This window comes from Anastrepha ludens, chromosome X (assembly GCF_028408465.1).
Source record: "Anastrepha ludens isolate Willacy chromosome X, idAnaLude1.1, whole genome shotgun sequence".
In the NCBI taxonomy this organism is placed as follows: domain Eukaryota; kingdom Metazoa; phylum Arthropoda; class Insecta; order Diptera; family Tephritidae; genus Anastrepha; species Anastrepha ludens.
The window spans coordinates 90,610,639-90,622,582 of record NC_071503.1 but is presented as its reverse complement, the minus strand read 5'-3'; the positions used below and the strand labels follow the sequence as shown (position 1 = coordinate 90,622,582).

Here is an 11,944-nt window from a genome sequence, read left to right as displayed (position 1 = left end):
ATGCATATGCAGAAGAAGTTGTTTTAGCATTTGCAGGAATTCGATCATTCGAATATTTACATCCTAATTATGGCATGAAATATGATAAGACGATGCTCGTGAGGTAGGTCATGTTGCTTCAGTGCATACATATGCGTGCAACACTATATTAAAGATGCAATAGAACTTAGTTGTCCCATATATGTATGCAAATACGTTTCTTTGAAGTTTTCTTTTATTTATTTTAAATCTTAAAGTTTTGTACTATCTATAAAATGCATACATATATGAATTATTCCCTGTAATATACATAGGTAAATTTAAAAAATTTTCGTTTGGCACAGGACCAAAAAATGCATATTCAAATGCACATAAATATGATAAGGCAATGCGTCGTGAGGTAGGTCATTGTTGCTGCAGTGCATGTGCACATACATACATTTCTAACACTATAAGAATTGAAGATGCAATTGAACTTTTGCACAAATATAACTAACAAAATATATGTATGTATATATACATATATTGATATACATACATATATTCAATGCTCTTTGAATTTTTGTCTAAAATTAATTTCGACTCGAAAAATTAGTAAAAATTTTCATCAAATTTACTAAAACGCACACAACAAAATGTGTGCATTAAAGTTACTTTGATTTTAAATCTTGGATTTTAAATCTTTATTTGGTTGTATTTGTTTGAAAATACAAATTGAATAAATTTTCGTTTACCAAGGGAACATAAAAATGCACAAGCAAATGCCTTGCAAAATGCCGTCGGCATTTGTCAATTTGATTTCATACAGAAACCAAAAACTGAGCAGAGCCAATGTACTTGTACATAATTCACTGTAATCAGGACTGTTAAGAACTTCCCCGCCTTCGAGTTAAGCGAGGTGAAATAGTGTTCGCGGTTTCACTTCATTTTTGACAATTCACACTATTCGTAGCTCGTGAGAATTCTCTATATTTAACGTTCTCTGTGTTTTGTATGCATGAATAACACAAAGCGACGGTAGCATTACTGTGTCATTAATTTCGTCGAAAACCAAGGTTGCTCCGCTTAAGCCGACAACGTTGCCACGTCTTGAATTATGCGCCGCTCATCTTGCTGCTAAACTAGTGCGAAGCGTGCTGCACTGCTGGTCTGATCTCCGTTATCCGCTTTTCGCTTGGACTGACTCTACTATAACATTGGCATGGTTACAAGCTCACCCCAGCAGATGGGTGACATTTATAGCCAACCGCGTCGCTGATGTTCAAGAAGTTTTGCCTCCCGAATGTTGGAACCACGTTCGTTCTGAACAGAATCCTGCAGATTGTGCTTCAAGAGGTATAACCCAATCCGAATTATTACGTCATCAATTGTGGTGGGCTGGTCCCATTTTCCTGAAAAGCACTGAGCAATTGTGGAAGCAGAAAATATCTAAAGAGCACACTACAGAGCTGGGCATACGAAATAGTATTCGTGCCTATGTGACTAATTCTACAGATTATTGGTCCGTGATGACAAAATACTCATCGTATTCTAAGCTGCGTCGAGTTATTTCCTACGTTTTACGCTTTTTGACTAACATTCGGGCTAACAGACGGCTTAATGTTATAAAGCGTTTTGGTACACCGAGTTGCCAAGAGTTATGTGAAGCTGAACTTCGCCTAATCAGGTATACGCAACGGTTTTATTTTGCTAATGAAATTTCTCTTTGCAGCGCTAAAAGACCAATCCCATTTCGCAGTAGTCTTTTGCGTCTGCAGCCCTTTCTGGATGGGACTTGTGTTCTACGTGTTGGAGGAAGAATAAAAAATGATGAAGTCGCTCCAGATGTTAGGCATCCCATTATCTTGCCTAAGAATTGTCCGCTTGCTAAGTTAATAATCTGCGAAATATACAAGGTCACTTTGCACGCTGGGCCCCGCATTATGCAAACTGTCTTGCAACGTCGTTATTGGGTTATCGGCGCTCGTAGCTTGATCCGTAGTATATACCATAAGTGCGTGAAATGCACTTATTTGACCAGCAATCTTATCACACAAGTCATGGGTGATCTACCTGTCATTCGCACAACCTACGCCCGTTGTTTTACTCACACTGCTGTCGATTTCGCTGGATCTTACCTCTACAAGTTCACCCAAGGAAGAGGAGCTAAGGCTACCAAAGGCTACATCTGCTCGTTCATTTGTATGTGCACTGGTGCGATGCATCTCGAATTTGTTGGTGACCTGTCAACACCAGCATTCCTAAATGCGTTTAAAAGGTTCACAAATCGTCGAGGTTTTTGTAAGGTCATGACATCAGATAGCGGTACAAATTTCGTTGGAACCGAGAAGGAGTTGCGCATTTCATTTCAACAGTGCATGGCTGATATTAAACTTCGCTCTTTCTTTGCGGATTCGAATATCGAATGGCGTTTTAATCCACCGGCTGCACCCCATATGGGAGGTTACTGGGAGACTGGAGTCAAACGTGTCAAGTATCATTTAAAACGCGTACTAGGAGAAGTTCCACTATCATACGAAGAGTTCAACACACTTTTGACTGAAATAGAAGCTTGCGTAAACTCTCGCCCACTCTGTGACAACTCTGAAGCTGCTGGTGACTTAGAAGTTCTAACTCCCGGACATTTCATAGTCGGTGAACCGCTTAAGTAAATACCGGAACCTGAGGGTCAAGGGTTTCGTGGAAATCTTCGTCGCTGGAGAGACGAGTACCTCGTACAACGTCTCACCAAGTGGTCTCGTTCTTCACGCAACATTGAAGAAAGGGGTGTGGTTGCTGTTTTCAACGAGCCTAATCCTCCGACGAAGTGGACGATTGCACGAGTGATCAAATGCCATCATGGTACCGATGGACGCGTAAGAGTAGTTACGTTGAAAACACCGCATGGCGAATTGGTTCGCCCTATAGTCAAACTTTGCCTTTTGCCAACGAAAGGAGATTTATTTCATGAAGAAACTAATAACTTATAGTAAATGTTTTTCAAGGCTTTTCATTTTCCTTTTAATATTTTATTTTGAACTTATTCAGATAGTTCAAGGGCGGCGGTAGCTATGAAAAACCAAAAAACAATCCTGAATATGAAAGATTCAGCGTAGTCTAGCCAACTAAGGAACTTTTTTATCAAAATACATTAAATTTTTCCCACTGTTTATACTCTTTGTGTTTACGAGCAAAGCCATCTTTGGTTGCCTTTATTACTCGACACAATGCATTGCAATGGTTTGCGTATCTTTATGCATTGAGTAAGTAATATTATGATATTATCATGGAGTCAAACCAACTCGCTTTGAAATTCGAATTGAATACCATCTAATATGAAAATATTACATGGTCCATCGAGCGTTTTCACCGGATGCATTAGGATGAAAAAGTTTAATAATTGAATCCTATGTGCTCTACACTCACCAGTAAATCAACTAGTTGTATATAAAACACATTTATCAATTATCAGTACCTTAGTTCCAAGTTCTTCTGGCTCAGATTTAAACAAATTTCATAATTTTCACCACTTCACCTTATTGTCCTTATAAATAGATATGTATGTGTGTACGTGCATGCGGAATATCATCATTCTTATGGGAATGTAGAAAAACAAACGCACATACAAAAAATCATCATTATTCACTGCGACAATATTTTCCTTTCCTTAATACATACATACATATGTACGTACATATAAGTCGGCATACATATTCGATTATATGCACCGGCACGCACTCTCCTCAGCAAAAATATCACCATTAGCCAAATTCGGAGCAATTCTATTGTATATTGCGAAGCTAGCATTATATATGTACACACATATGTATAGGGTGGGCCATGTAAAATTTGCTTTTTGAATCCACTGTTGTGAATATCCGACACATATTCCAATTAAGCTCGGCAGCCTCCTTATTTAAGAGATCATGCTGAATAAGCTTAAAGTCTCTAAAAAATATCTCCTTTACTTGATTGTGTCTGTTGAACTGGATGTTGTAAGATAAGAATATCAACTCGTGGTCGCAAACTCCAGCCATAGGAAGCTGATCAATATGACTGACGTAATCTCTGTCACTAACGCAAAATACATCCAAAAGATTTGGTTTGCAGTGGGAGGCAAATCGAGTAGCATATTCATTGATTAAGGAAATTCCTAATGATTGGAAACTATCTATCAAACTTCTGGAAGAAAAATTATCACAAAAAAGGTCTACATTTAAATCACCACACACAATAATATGTTCATAGGAGATGTGGAATTCCGCTAACTTATCAAATATCACTGAGAGGTCCTTTCTATTGCTAGGGTTGTAAATGCATGCAACAAGACATTTGGTATTGTTATCATAAAATTCAACAAAAATGTATTCGACTTCTTGAAAATGATCTGATCTACAGATCTTTTTCCATTTAAAATTATTTTTAAAATATAAAGCAATGCCAACTCCTCGAGTCTTCGTAGTCCTATCACATCTAATAATAGTGTAGTCGCACAGGGAATATATATTATTATCAATATAGTCTTTAAACCATGTCTCTGTAATACATATTAAGTCAATGCTCAAATTATCAAAAACAAAATTTAGATAGTCAATTTTTTCAGCATTCAAACTTCGTGCATTCAACTGACAGACATTAAACCCATTGTAGCGATTAGAAATGAGTTTAAGCAATCCTCTTGCATGTTCTTTGTCTACTTGTTTTGCTATTTCATTACACATTGACAGTTTATGGTTGGGAGGATACGCAAGGTGGAGGAATTTAAATAAAGCAAGGGGATAATGAGATAGATAGGAATGAGATCAAAATAAAAAAGATTACATTGTAAAGCCAAGAATATGAAAAGTACAAATGAGATGAACGAAATAGAAATGATACTAAAATAAAAATGATTACAATGCAAAGCAAAGAGTTTGGAAAACATAAATGATAAGTAAGAGAATAAATTTTACGCAGACGTAACATTAATAATATATCGCATAAATGTTTTTGTTTTTACATATTAGCAGTTGCAATGCTCTCTATACTCGTTTTTTCAGTTATAATATCAGTTTGGGGTCGAGCTCTAACAAACACTTGTCCACGAACAGAGAAAACTGACGTTAGACGCTTTTGCTTTTTATACTGCATAGCCAAACGCATTAGTTCGCGATTATGAACACATTTGACATGTCATTTGTGTTACCATTCTCAAAAAAATAGGTGGTTCAAAAAGCAAACGCTATATGGCCCACCCTTTATATGCATGTTATCTACATAAATGCGTATATTTTAATAATTAATTTAATAACATAATTAAAAGTAACGTAGTAGTCTAACGTAAGGGTACTAGCCAGCCATCCCAGAGGTTGTGGGTTCGAATCCCACGCAAAGAATGGTCCTCGCACTTTTCGAAATTTACCTATTTTCCCTGTTTCTAAAAAAAATTATCAAAAAAGAATATTAAAATTAAACATAATAAGTGAATGTACAGAGAAGCCGGTCATAGGATTTAAAGCTGGTGCCAACATCTACGGCTCTTGGTGCAAAAGCGATCATTGAGTAATTCAATGAAGCAATAAAACATCGCAGCCACAGGGGCGTTCTGAAAATTGTAACAAACTTACATATTAAACCATTGAGTAAGTAATAATACTTAGTAAAGTAATACTTACTCAATAATTAAACTCCCATATCGAACTCACACATTAACTGGCCTCTAAAATATGTGCTGTATATGTTCCACAACATGCCATATTTTTCAATTTCCAGTTCTGTCCACATGATACTGAATTATTGTCATACTTCGCAAAAATGAGTCGGGCAACATGTTTGAGTGACAAGGTGGTGCCATTACTGGCAAATATGTGTACGCATATGCAAAAATTAATTGTTTTAGCTTAGTTAGGCACGAATTCAATCATTCGGGTATTTACTCCCTAATTATTACATGTATATATGATAAGACGATGCCTCGTAAGGATGGTCATTGTTGCTTCAGTACATATGTATGTAACACTATACATAACTTAACAACGTAACTAACATAATATATACTGTGAGCGTCAAAATAAAGTGAACAAAGCATTTTATTATAATATGGATTTTATTTCAGTTTTTTATAACAAAACAATATATTTTAATTTCATGTTTTTTAAATTAGTATTTGATTCTCTACTAATTACTAGAAAACAACAAAAAAATAAATTACAACAACAAAATTTGTAAGACAAAAACAAAATTTAGTGCCTATTTTACGCGTCAAAATAAAGTGTACAGAGATATATTTTACAAAAATGATATCGATTTAGTATTTTGTTGATTTCACTTTTGCTTTGATAACGGAAGACAGTCTTGGGGCATCGACCCAACTAGTTTTTTTGTCACGTCAGATGAAATTTTATCCCACTCTTCCTTTATAGCGAGTTTCAGCATATCCATATTGGTGATTGTCCTTTTCCGGATTAGGTGGTCTAAATGCGCCCACAAATGTTCAATAGGGCTTAAGACCGGTGACTGTGGAGGATGATCCAATGTCTTAGGAGTACGATAAAGCAGCCATTCTTTTACTATTTTTGCTGTGTGCTTGGGATCATTATCTTGTTGAAAGATCCAAGATCCCTGCAAGTCTAATTTCTGCACACTGGTTAGTAAATTATTTTGTAAAATATTCAGATAATCTGTTTTGCTCGTGGTACTTTCAATAAAAACCAAATTGCCAACTCTGCTTGCCGCCATACATCCTCACACCATCACCGAACCCCCACCGTGCTTAACTGTGGTTATCAAATCTTGGTCGGCAACTCTTTATTTTTGGTTCTCCAGACTTTAACCGGTTTTTTCTGCCCAAATACCTCGAACTTACTTTCATCGCTAAACAGGCCATTATTCCAAAAAGAAACATCCCGATTTTCGTATTTTTTTGAATAATCAAGACGTTTTTTTTTATTAACTGTCGATATTAGCGGCTTTTTTCGTGGGAGACGACCATGCGTGCAACGCTCGGCGTATTGTACTGCCACTTACGCCAGTATCTGATGCAGTTGAAACTTCTTGTGATATTTTGACCGCATCAGTCTCATTCAAAATTTTTGGACGGCCTGCACCTGGGCGATTTTCTACTTTGCCGAACTTTTTGTATTTGTCAACTTTTTTTTCACAGTATTATGGCTTCTGTTGACAATAGAGCCAATTTCACGAAAGGTTTTACCTTCATTGCGAAGCCTTAGTACCAGTTCTCTAGCATCAGTCGAAGTTTGTTTGCCCATCATTAAAAAAAAATAAACAATAGCATTTAATTTACTGTAGACAAAAATTTTTCACTCTGCCGATCGCAACAAATTAAAATACAATATGAAAAAAGTTTCAATGCATCGAAAAAGGAAGTAAGCAACCAAATATAACGGTATTTTTTACCGTACAACATCGCTAAAATGCTACTGATGTACGCTGTACATATTATTTTGACGCGTAAAATATGCACTAAATTTTGTTTTTGCCTTACAACTTTTTTTGTTGTAATTTATTTTTTTGTTGTTTTCTAGTAATTAGTAGAGAATCAAATACTAATTTAAAATACATGAAATTAAAATATATTGTTTTGTTATAAAAGACTGAAATAAAATCCATATTATAACAAAATGCTTTGTACACTTTATTTTGACGCTCACAGTATACTATATGCATCAACATACAAAAACACTTCTACGCTCTATGCATTCTATCCTGAAATCAGTTTTAACATACAAATTTTTTAAAACTTTTCATCCAATTTGTATAATGTTTTAGTCTTATTAAAACGCACGCACCAAGTTGTGAGGTCGTTTTACGATGTATTTGGTTTATGTTGTAATCTTTTTTTTTAATTAAAACAGAGAACATTGAATGATTGAATGATTTTAAATGATGGTGCTCCTAATTAAGATATACATATGTTTCGTTGAATGTACAGTTCAGGTATTTTTTAAATATAAATTGAATAAAATTTCGTTTGTTAACGGAACATAGAAATTAACTCATTCAAATGCCATGCAAAATTCCGTCGGTTATTAGTCAATTTGATTTCCTACAGAAGCCAAAAACTGTGCAGAGCCAATATACTGAAGAGAGAATCAGACTTTATTTTTGACAATTCACACTATTTCCAGCCTGTGAGACTCTCTATACATAAATGTTCTCTGTAAGCCCTGAGCAAGCGTACGGCAAACGTACATACATACCTATGTACTACATATATTCATTCAGGCATTCGTAAATTTGCACAAATTTAATATATATGTAGTATATGTAAACATAAATCTGTTCATCATAAATGATGATTTAGCAATACTTTTATTTGCCAAATTTTGATTTTTGTAAGATTTTTATTTATTTTAATTTTATTTAGTATATAGATAATATTTTATAGTACTACATAAATAATGGTTACATTAACAAGTTAGAAGATTTCAATATTGCCTTGAGTCTAATACAGGGTGAACGATATGAAGTGTTACCTATTCAAAACACCATAACTTTTTTGTGTGAAATTAATTTTTATTGATTTCAAAGACAAAATTGTTCAAAAATGATTTAACATATATTCACTTTAGCTCGATATGACCACCTTTTGCCTTGACTATAGCCTTCAAACGGTCAAAAAATGAGTTGCATGCTGCACGAATGTGATCTTGAGGTATTTTGGCCCATTCTCGTATAATCGCTTTTTTCAGCGCATCCATACTGGCATATTTTTACCTTGCTTCACCTTGCTCTCCAAAATGGACCAGATGGAATAGCCGATCGGATTTGCGTCTGGCGAATTCGAAAACCATTGTGTGGACGAAACGAAGTGTGCAACATGATTTTTTAACCATTCTTGTTTCCCCACGAGCTTTATGAGACGGTGCCGAGTCCTGTTGGAACGTCCATGGTCTACGACCGAAATGTTTGCGTGTCCACGGCTCTAAAGCAGCTTCTAAAACATTTTCCCGATAATAAGTCGCATTCACTTTGACACCAGGCTCGATAAAAACGATTGGAGAGCGTCACTGCGGCCCAAACCATTACTTGCGATGGGAAATTGCTTCGAGTGGCCATGGTTAATGGTTAATGGTAGTAAAGGGTTAAGGTATGGGCCTTTAGCACTGCGACCATATTGATCTATTGTGCACCATATGCTGTATATTGACTATTAAGTATGCTTATGAATTGTACCAGCTCCTTCTGAGGGAGTGATTTTAGGTCTTCATCTATAAGCATGAAGTTGTTTAAAAACTTTTTCCTTCTATGCGTCAACCCCGGACATTCGATGATGAGATGTCCTATAGACTCCTCATCTTCGCAGCAAAATCTGCAGGTGCTGGTGTTAGTTATGCCTAATTTATGTAAGTGTTTGTTGCAGGTGAAGTGACCCGTGAGGTCGCCTGTGAGAGTGCGAATGCTCTTTTTTTTTAACGCGAGGGCCATGTTAGCTCTTTTAGCATTGAAACTTTTTGGAGTGTCTAAGACCCTCTACGTTGTTCCAATGCTGATTTATTAGAGTATTGGCCCAGTATTTTACTTTTTGTTTTAGGCTGTTTTTGTTAAATCCAAACATGGGACTAGATGCGATGAAATTTACATCTGTCCCTTTTTTTGGCTTGAAAGTCTGCCTTTTCGTTGCCCTCATATCCCTCATGTCCTGGTACCCAAATTAATGAGACATTGTTTTTGGATGACAGGTTATTGAGTGCCTTGTGGCATTCTAAGAGAGTTTTTGAGTTGTAGGTTTAGCTATCTAATGCTTTTAGAACTGATTGCCTGTCCGAGAGTATTCTAATCTTTACTCTCTTGTGGTTTCTACGTTGCATAATGTTTGCTGCTTCCATTATTGCGTATAATTTCGCTTGGAAGATGGTGGTGTCCTTGGTGAGAGTGAAGGATTTGTGGATTCTGGGCCCCACACCTGCTCCTACACCATAAGGTGTTTTTGATCCATCAGTGTACCATTTTTGTGAATCATCATTCATCCATTTTGGGTTTGTTTTCCACTCGTTCATCTCAGGAAAGGTAACTGTGTATCCTTTTGTAAAACTGAGGGTTGGATCAATGTGTTCTGAAACTTGAGCCATGCTTATGGTGTTTTTGACTTTATTTAGGATACTTAGGTGACCGGCGAGGTTGCCTAAATTGAAATTTTCTTTCATGTGTAGCATGAGTGCTTGCGTAGCTGCATCCTCTTGGATTGCTATATGAAGTGGTGGGAGATTAAGGAGTGTTTCCATGCCAGCTGTTGGGGTAGTTCTCATAGCCCCAGTGATGCATAGGCAAGCAAGCCTTGTACTTTTCCCAGTTTGGTTACCGCTGTTTTTTGAATAGATTTGCTCCACCATACTAGTGCCCTATACAGTATGATTGGTCTAACCATTTGGGTGTATATCCAGAGGGCCATACTAGGGCTGAGGCCCCAGGATCTCCCTAGTAATTGTTTGGTTGTCCACAAAGATTTCGTGGCTTTTTTTGTTATATTATTTATATGTGACTCCCAAGTGAGTTTTTTATCAAAGGTTAAACCTAGATACTTGACCTCTTCCTTTATTTCTATCACTGTTTTATATATTTTCAATATAGGAAACTCCAACTTTCGTTTTCTGTGAAGGGGATAATTGTGGTTTTTTTAGGGTTGATCGACAGCCCCTCCTTTGCCATGTTGCGTTCAAGGCATTTTTCATTAAGTCTGTTAGTGTCCTTTATGATTGCCTTTTATTATAACAGATACGACGTCTTCATAACCAATGGATATAAATCCCTTATTGTTGACAACGAGTGTGTGCAGTGCTGTAACTGTGGATTTACCTTTTTGGTAAGCAAATTCCAGCTTATGGAAGGGTTTTTTGAAGATTACTTCTTTTCTTAGATGGTATTCAAGTAGTTTTTCAATTCTTTAACATAAATGACGATAGACTGATTGGTCTGTAAGATTTTGGAGAATCAGGGGGTTTTTTACCTCCCTTAGGAATAAATATTACTTTCACTTTCCTCCATATCTTTGGAATGTATTCCAATATTAGACTAGCTCTGAATATTTTCACCATGACTCGGATCAGTTCCACAATGCCTTTGGATAGAAGTGCTGGGAATATTCCATCCGGCCTGGTGATTTAAAGGGTTTAAAGGAGTTAATTTCCCACTCTACCCTTTCAAAATTTATGATTTTGTTGAAATGAGACCGTCGATCTCCGTTGATGGTGAGTTACCATGTCTAGACTATTGTCGATTGATAAGCCATGACTTTTACAATCTGGGAAGTGAGTCTTTAGAAGAAGCTCTAGTGTTTCTGAGAATGGGTTGGTAATAGTTCCGTTTGGACCTTTTAGTGTGCCTATGGGAATTGAGTCACCTTTGGATAGTGCTTTTTGAATTCTGGCTGTTGCTGGAGTATCTTTTAGGTCCTCGCAGAAGTTTTTCCAAGAGTTTCTTTTGGACTCCCTTAGTTCTTTGTTATAGTTAGTCAGGGATTTCCTATACCCGTCCCATTTATTTGTTTTCTTTGCAGTGTTGAATAATTTCCTCGTTGCTTTCCGAAGTTTGTCAAGTTCATTGTTCCACCAGGGGACCCTCTTCGTGGAGGATTTCATTTTTAGCGGACAACAATCTTGGTATGAGGATATAATTGAGTCAGTCATGTCTGTTACTGCCTTTTCAAGCTCCTAAGTTGATGTTATTTTACTTACGCTGTTATTAAGCTTAGCTGAAAGACATTCATTGTATCTTTTCCAGTTTGCTGTTTTTGGGCTTCTGTAAAATGTGGAAAACTTAACCACCCCATTTAAGTCAAAGGGTATGTGTTTGTGGTCAGACATTGGCTCCTCACCCGAGACTCTCCAGTTACTGATCAGATTCAAAGATTTGTTAGTAATTAGAGTTAAATTGAGTACCTCTTGTCGTATTGCGTTTACAAAAGTGGGTTTATTACCCCTGTTTACTATTGTTATATTACTAAGTAATAAAAATTCAAGGAGTGCCTCACCTCTGTTATTTGTATTTG

The 11,944-nt window shown here is 36.4% G+C and overlaps 1 protein-coding gene across 1 annotated transcript; it reads left to right on the top strand.

The window, feature by feature from the left end:
* The first annotated feature begins 2,267 nt into the window (after positions 1-2,267).
* LOC128870340 (uncharacterized) lies at positions 2,268-2,630 on the top strand. Its single transcript, XM_054112951.1, has one exon. The coding sequence runs from the start codon at positions 2,268-2,270 to the stop codon at positions 2,628-2,630; it is 363 nt and encodes a 120-aa protein (XP_053968926.1).
* The last annotated feature ends 9,314 nt before the right edge of the window (positions 2,631-11,944 follow it).

What these genes read in the sequence shown, in the direction of transcription:
- LOC128870340 (XM_054112951.1), top strand. Translation starts at nt 2,268, where the DNA reads ATGACATCAGATAGCGGTACAAATTTCGTTGGAACCGAGAAGGAGTTG.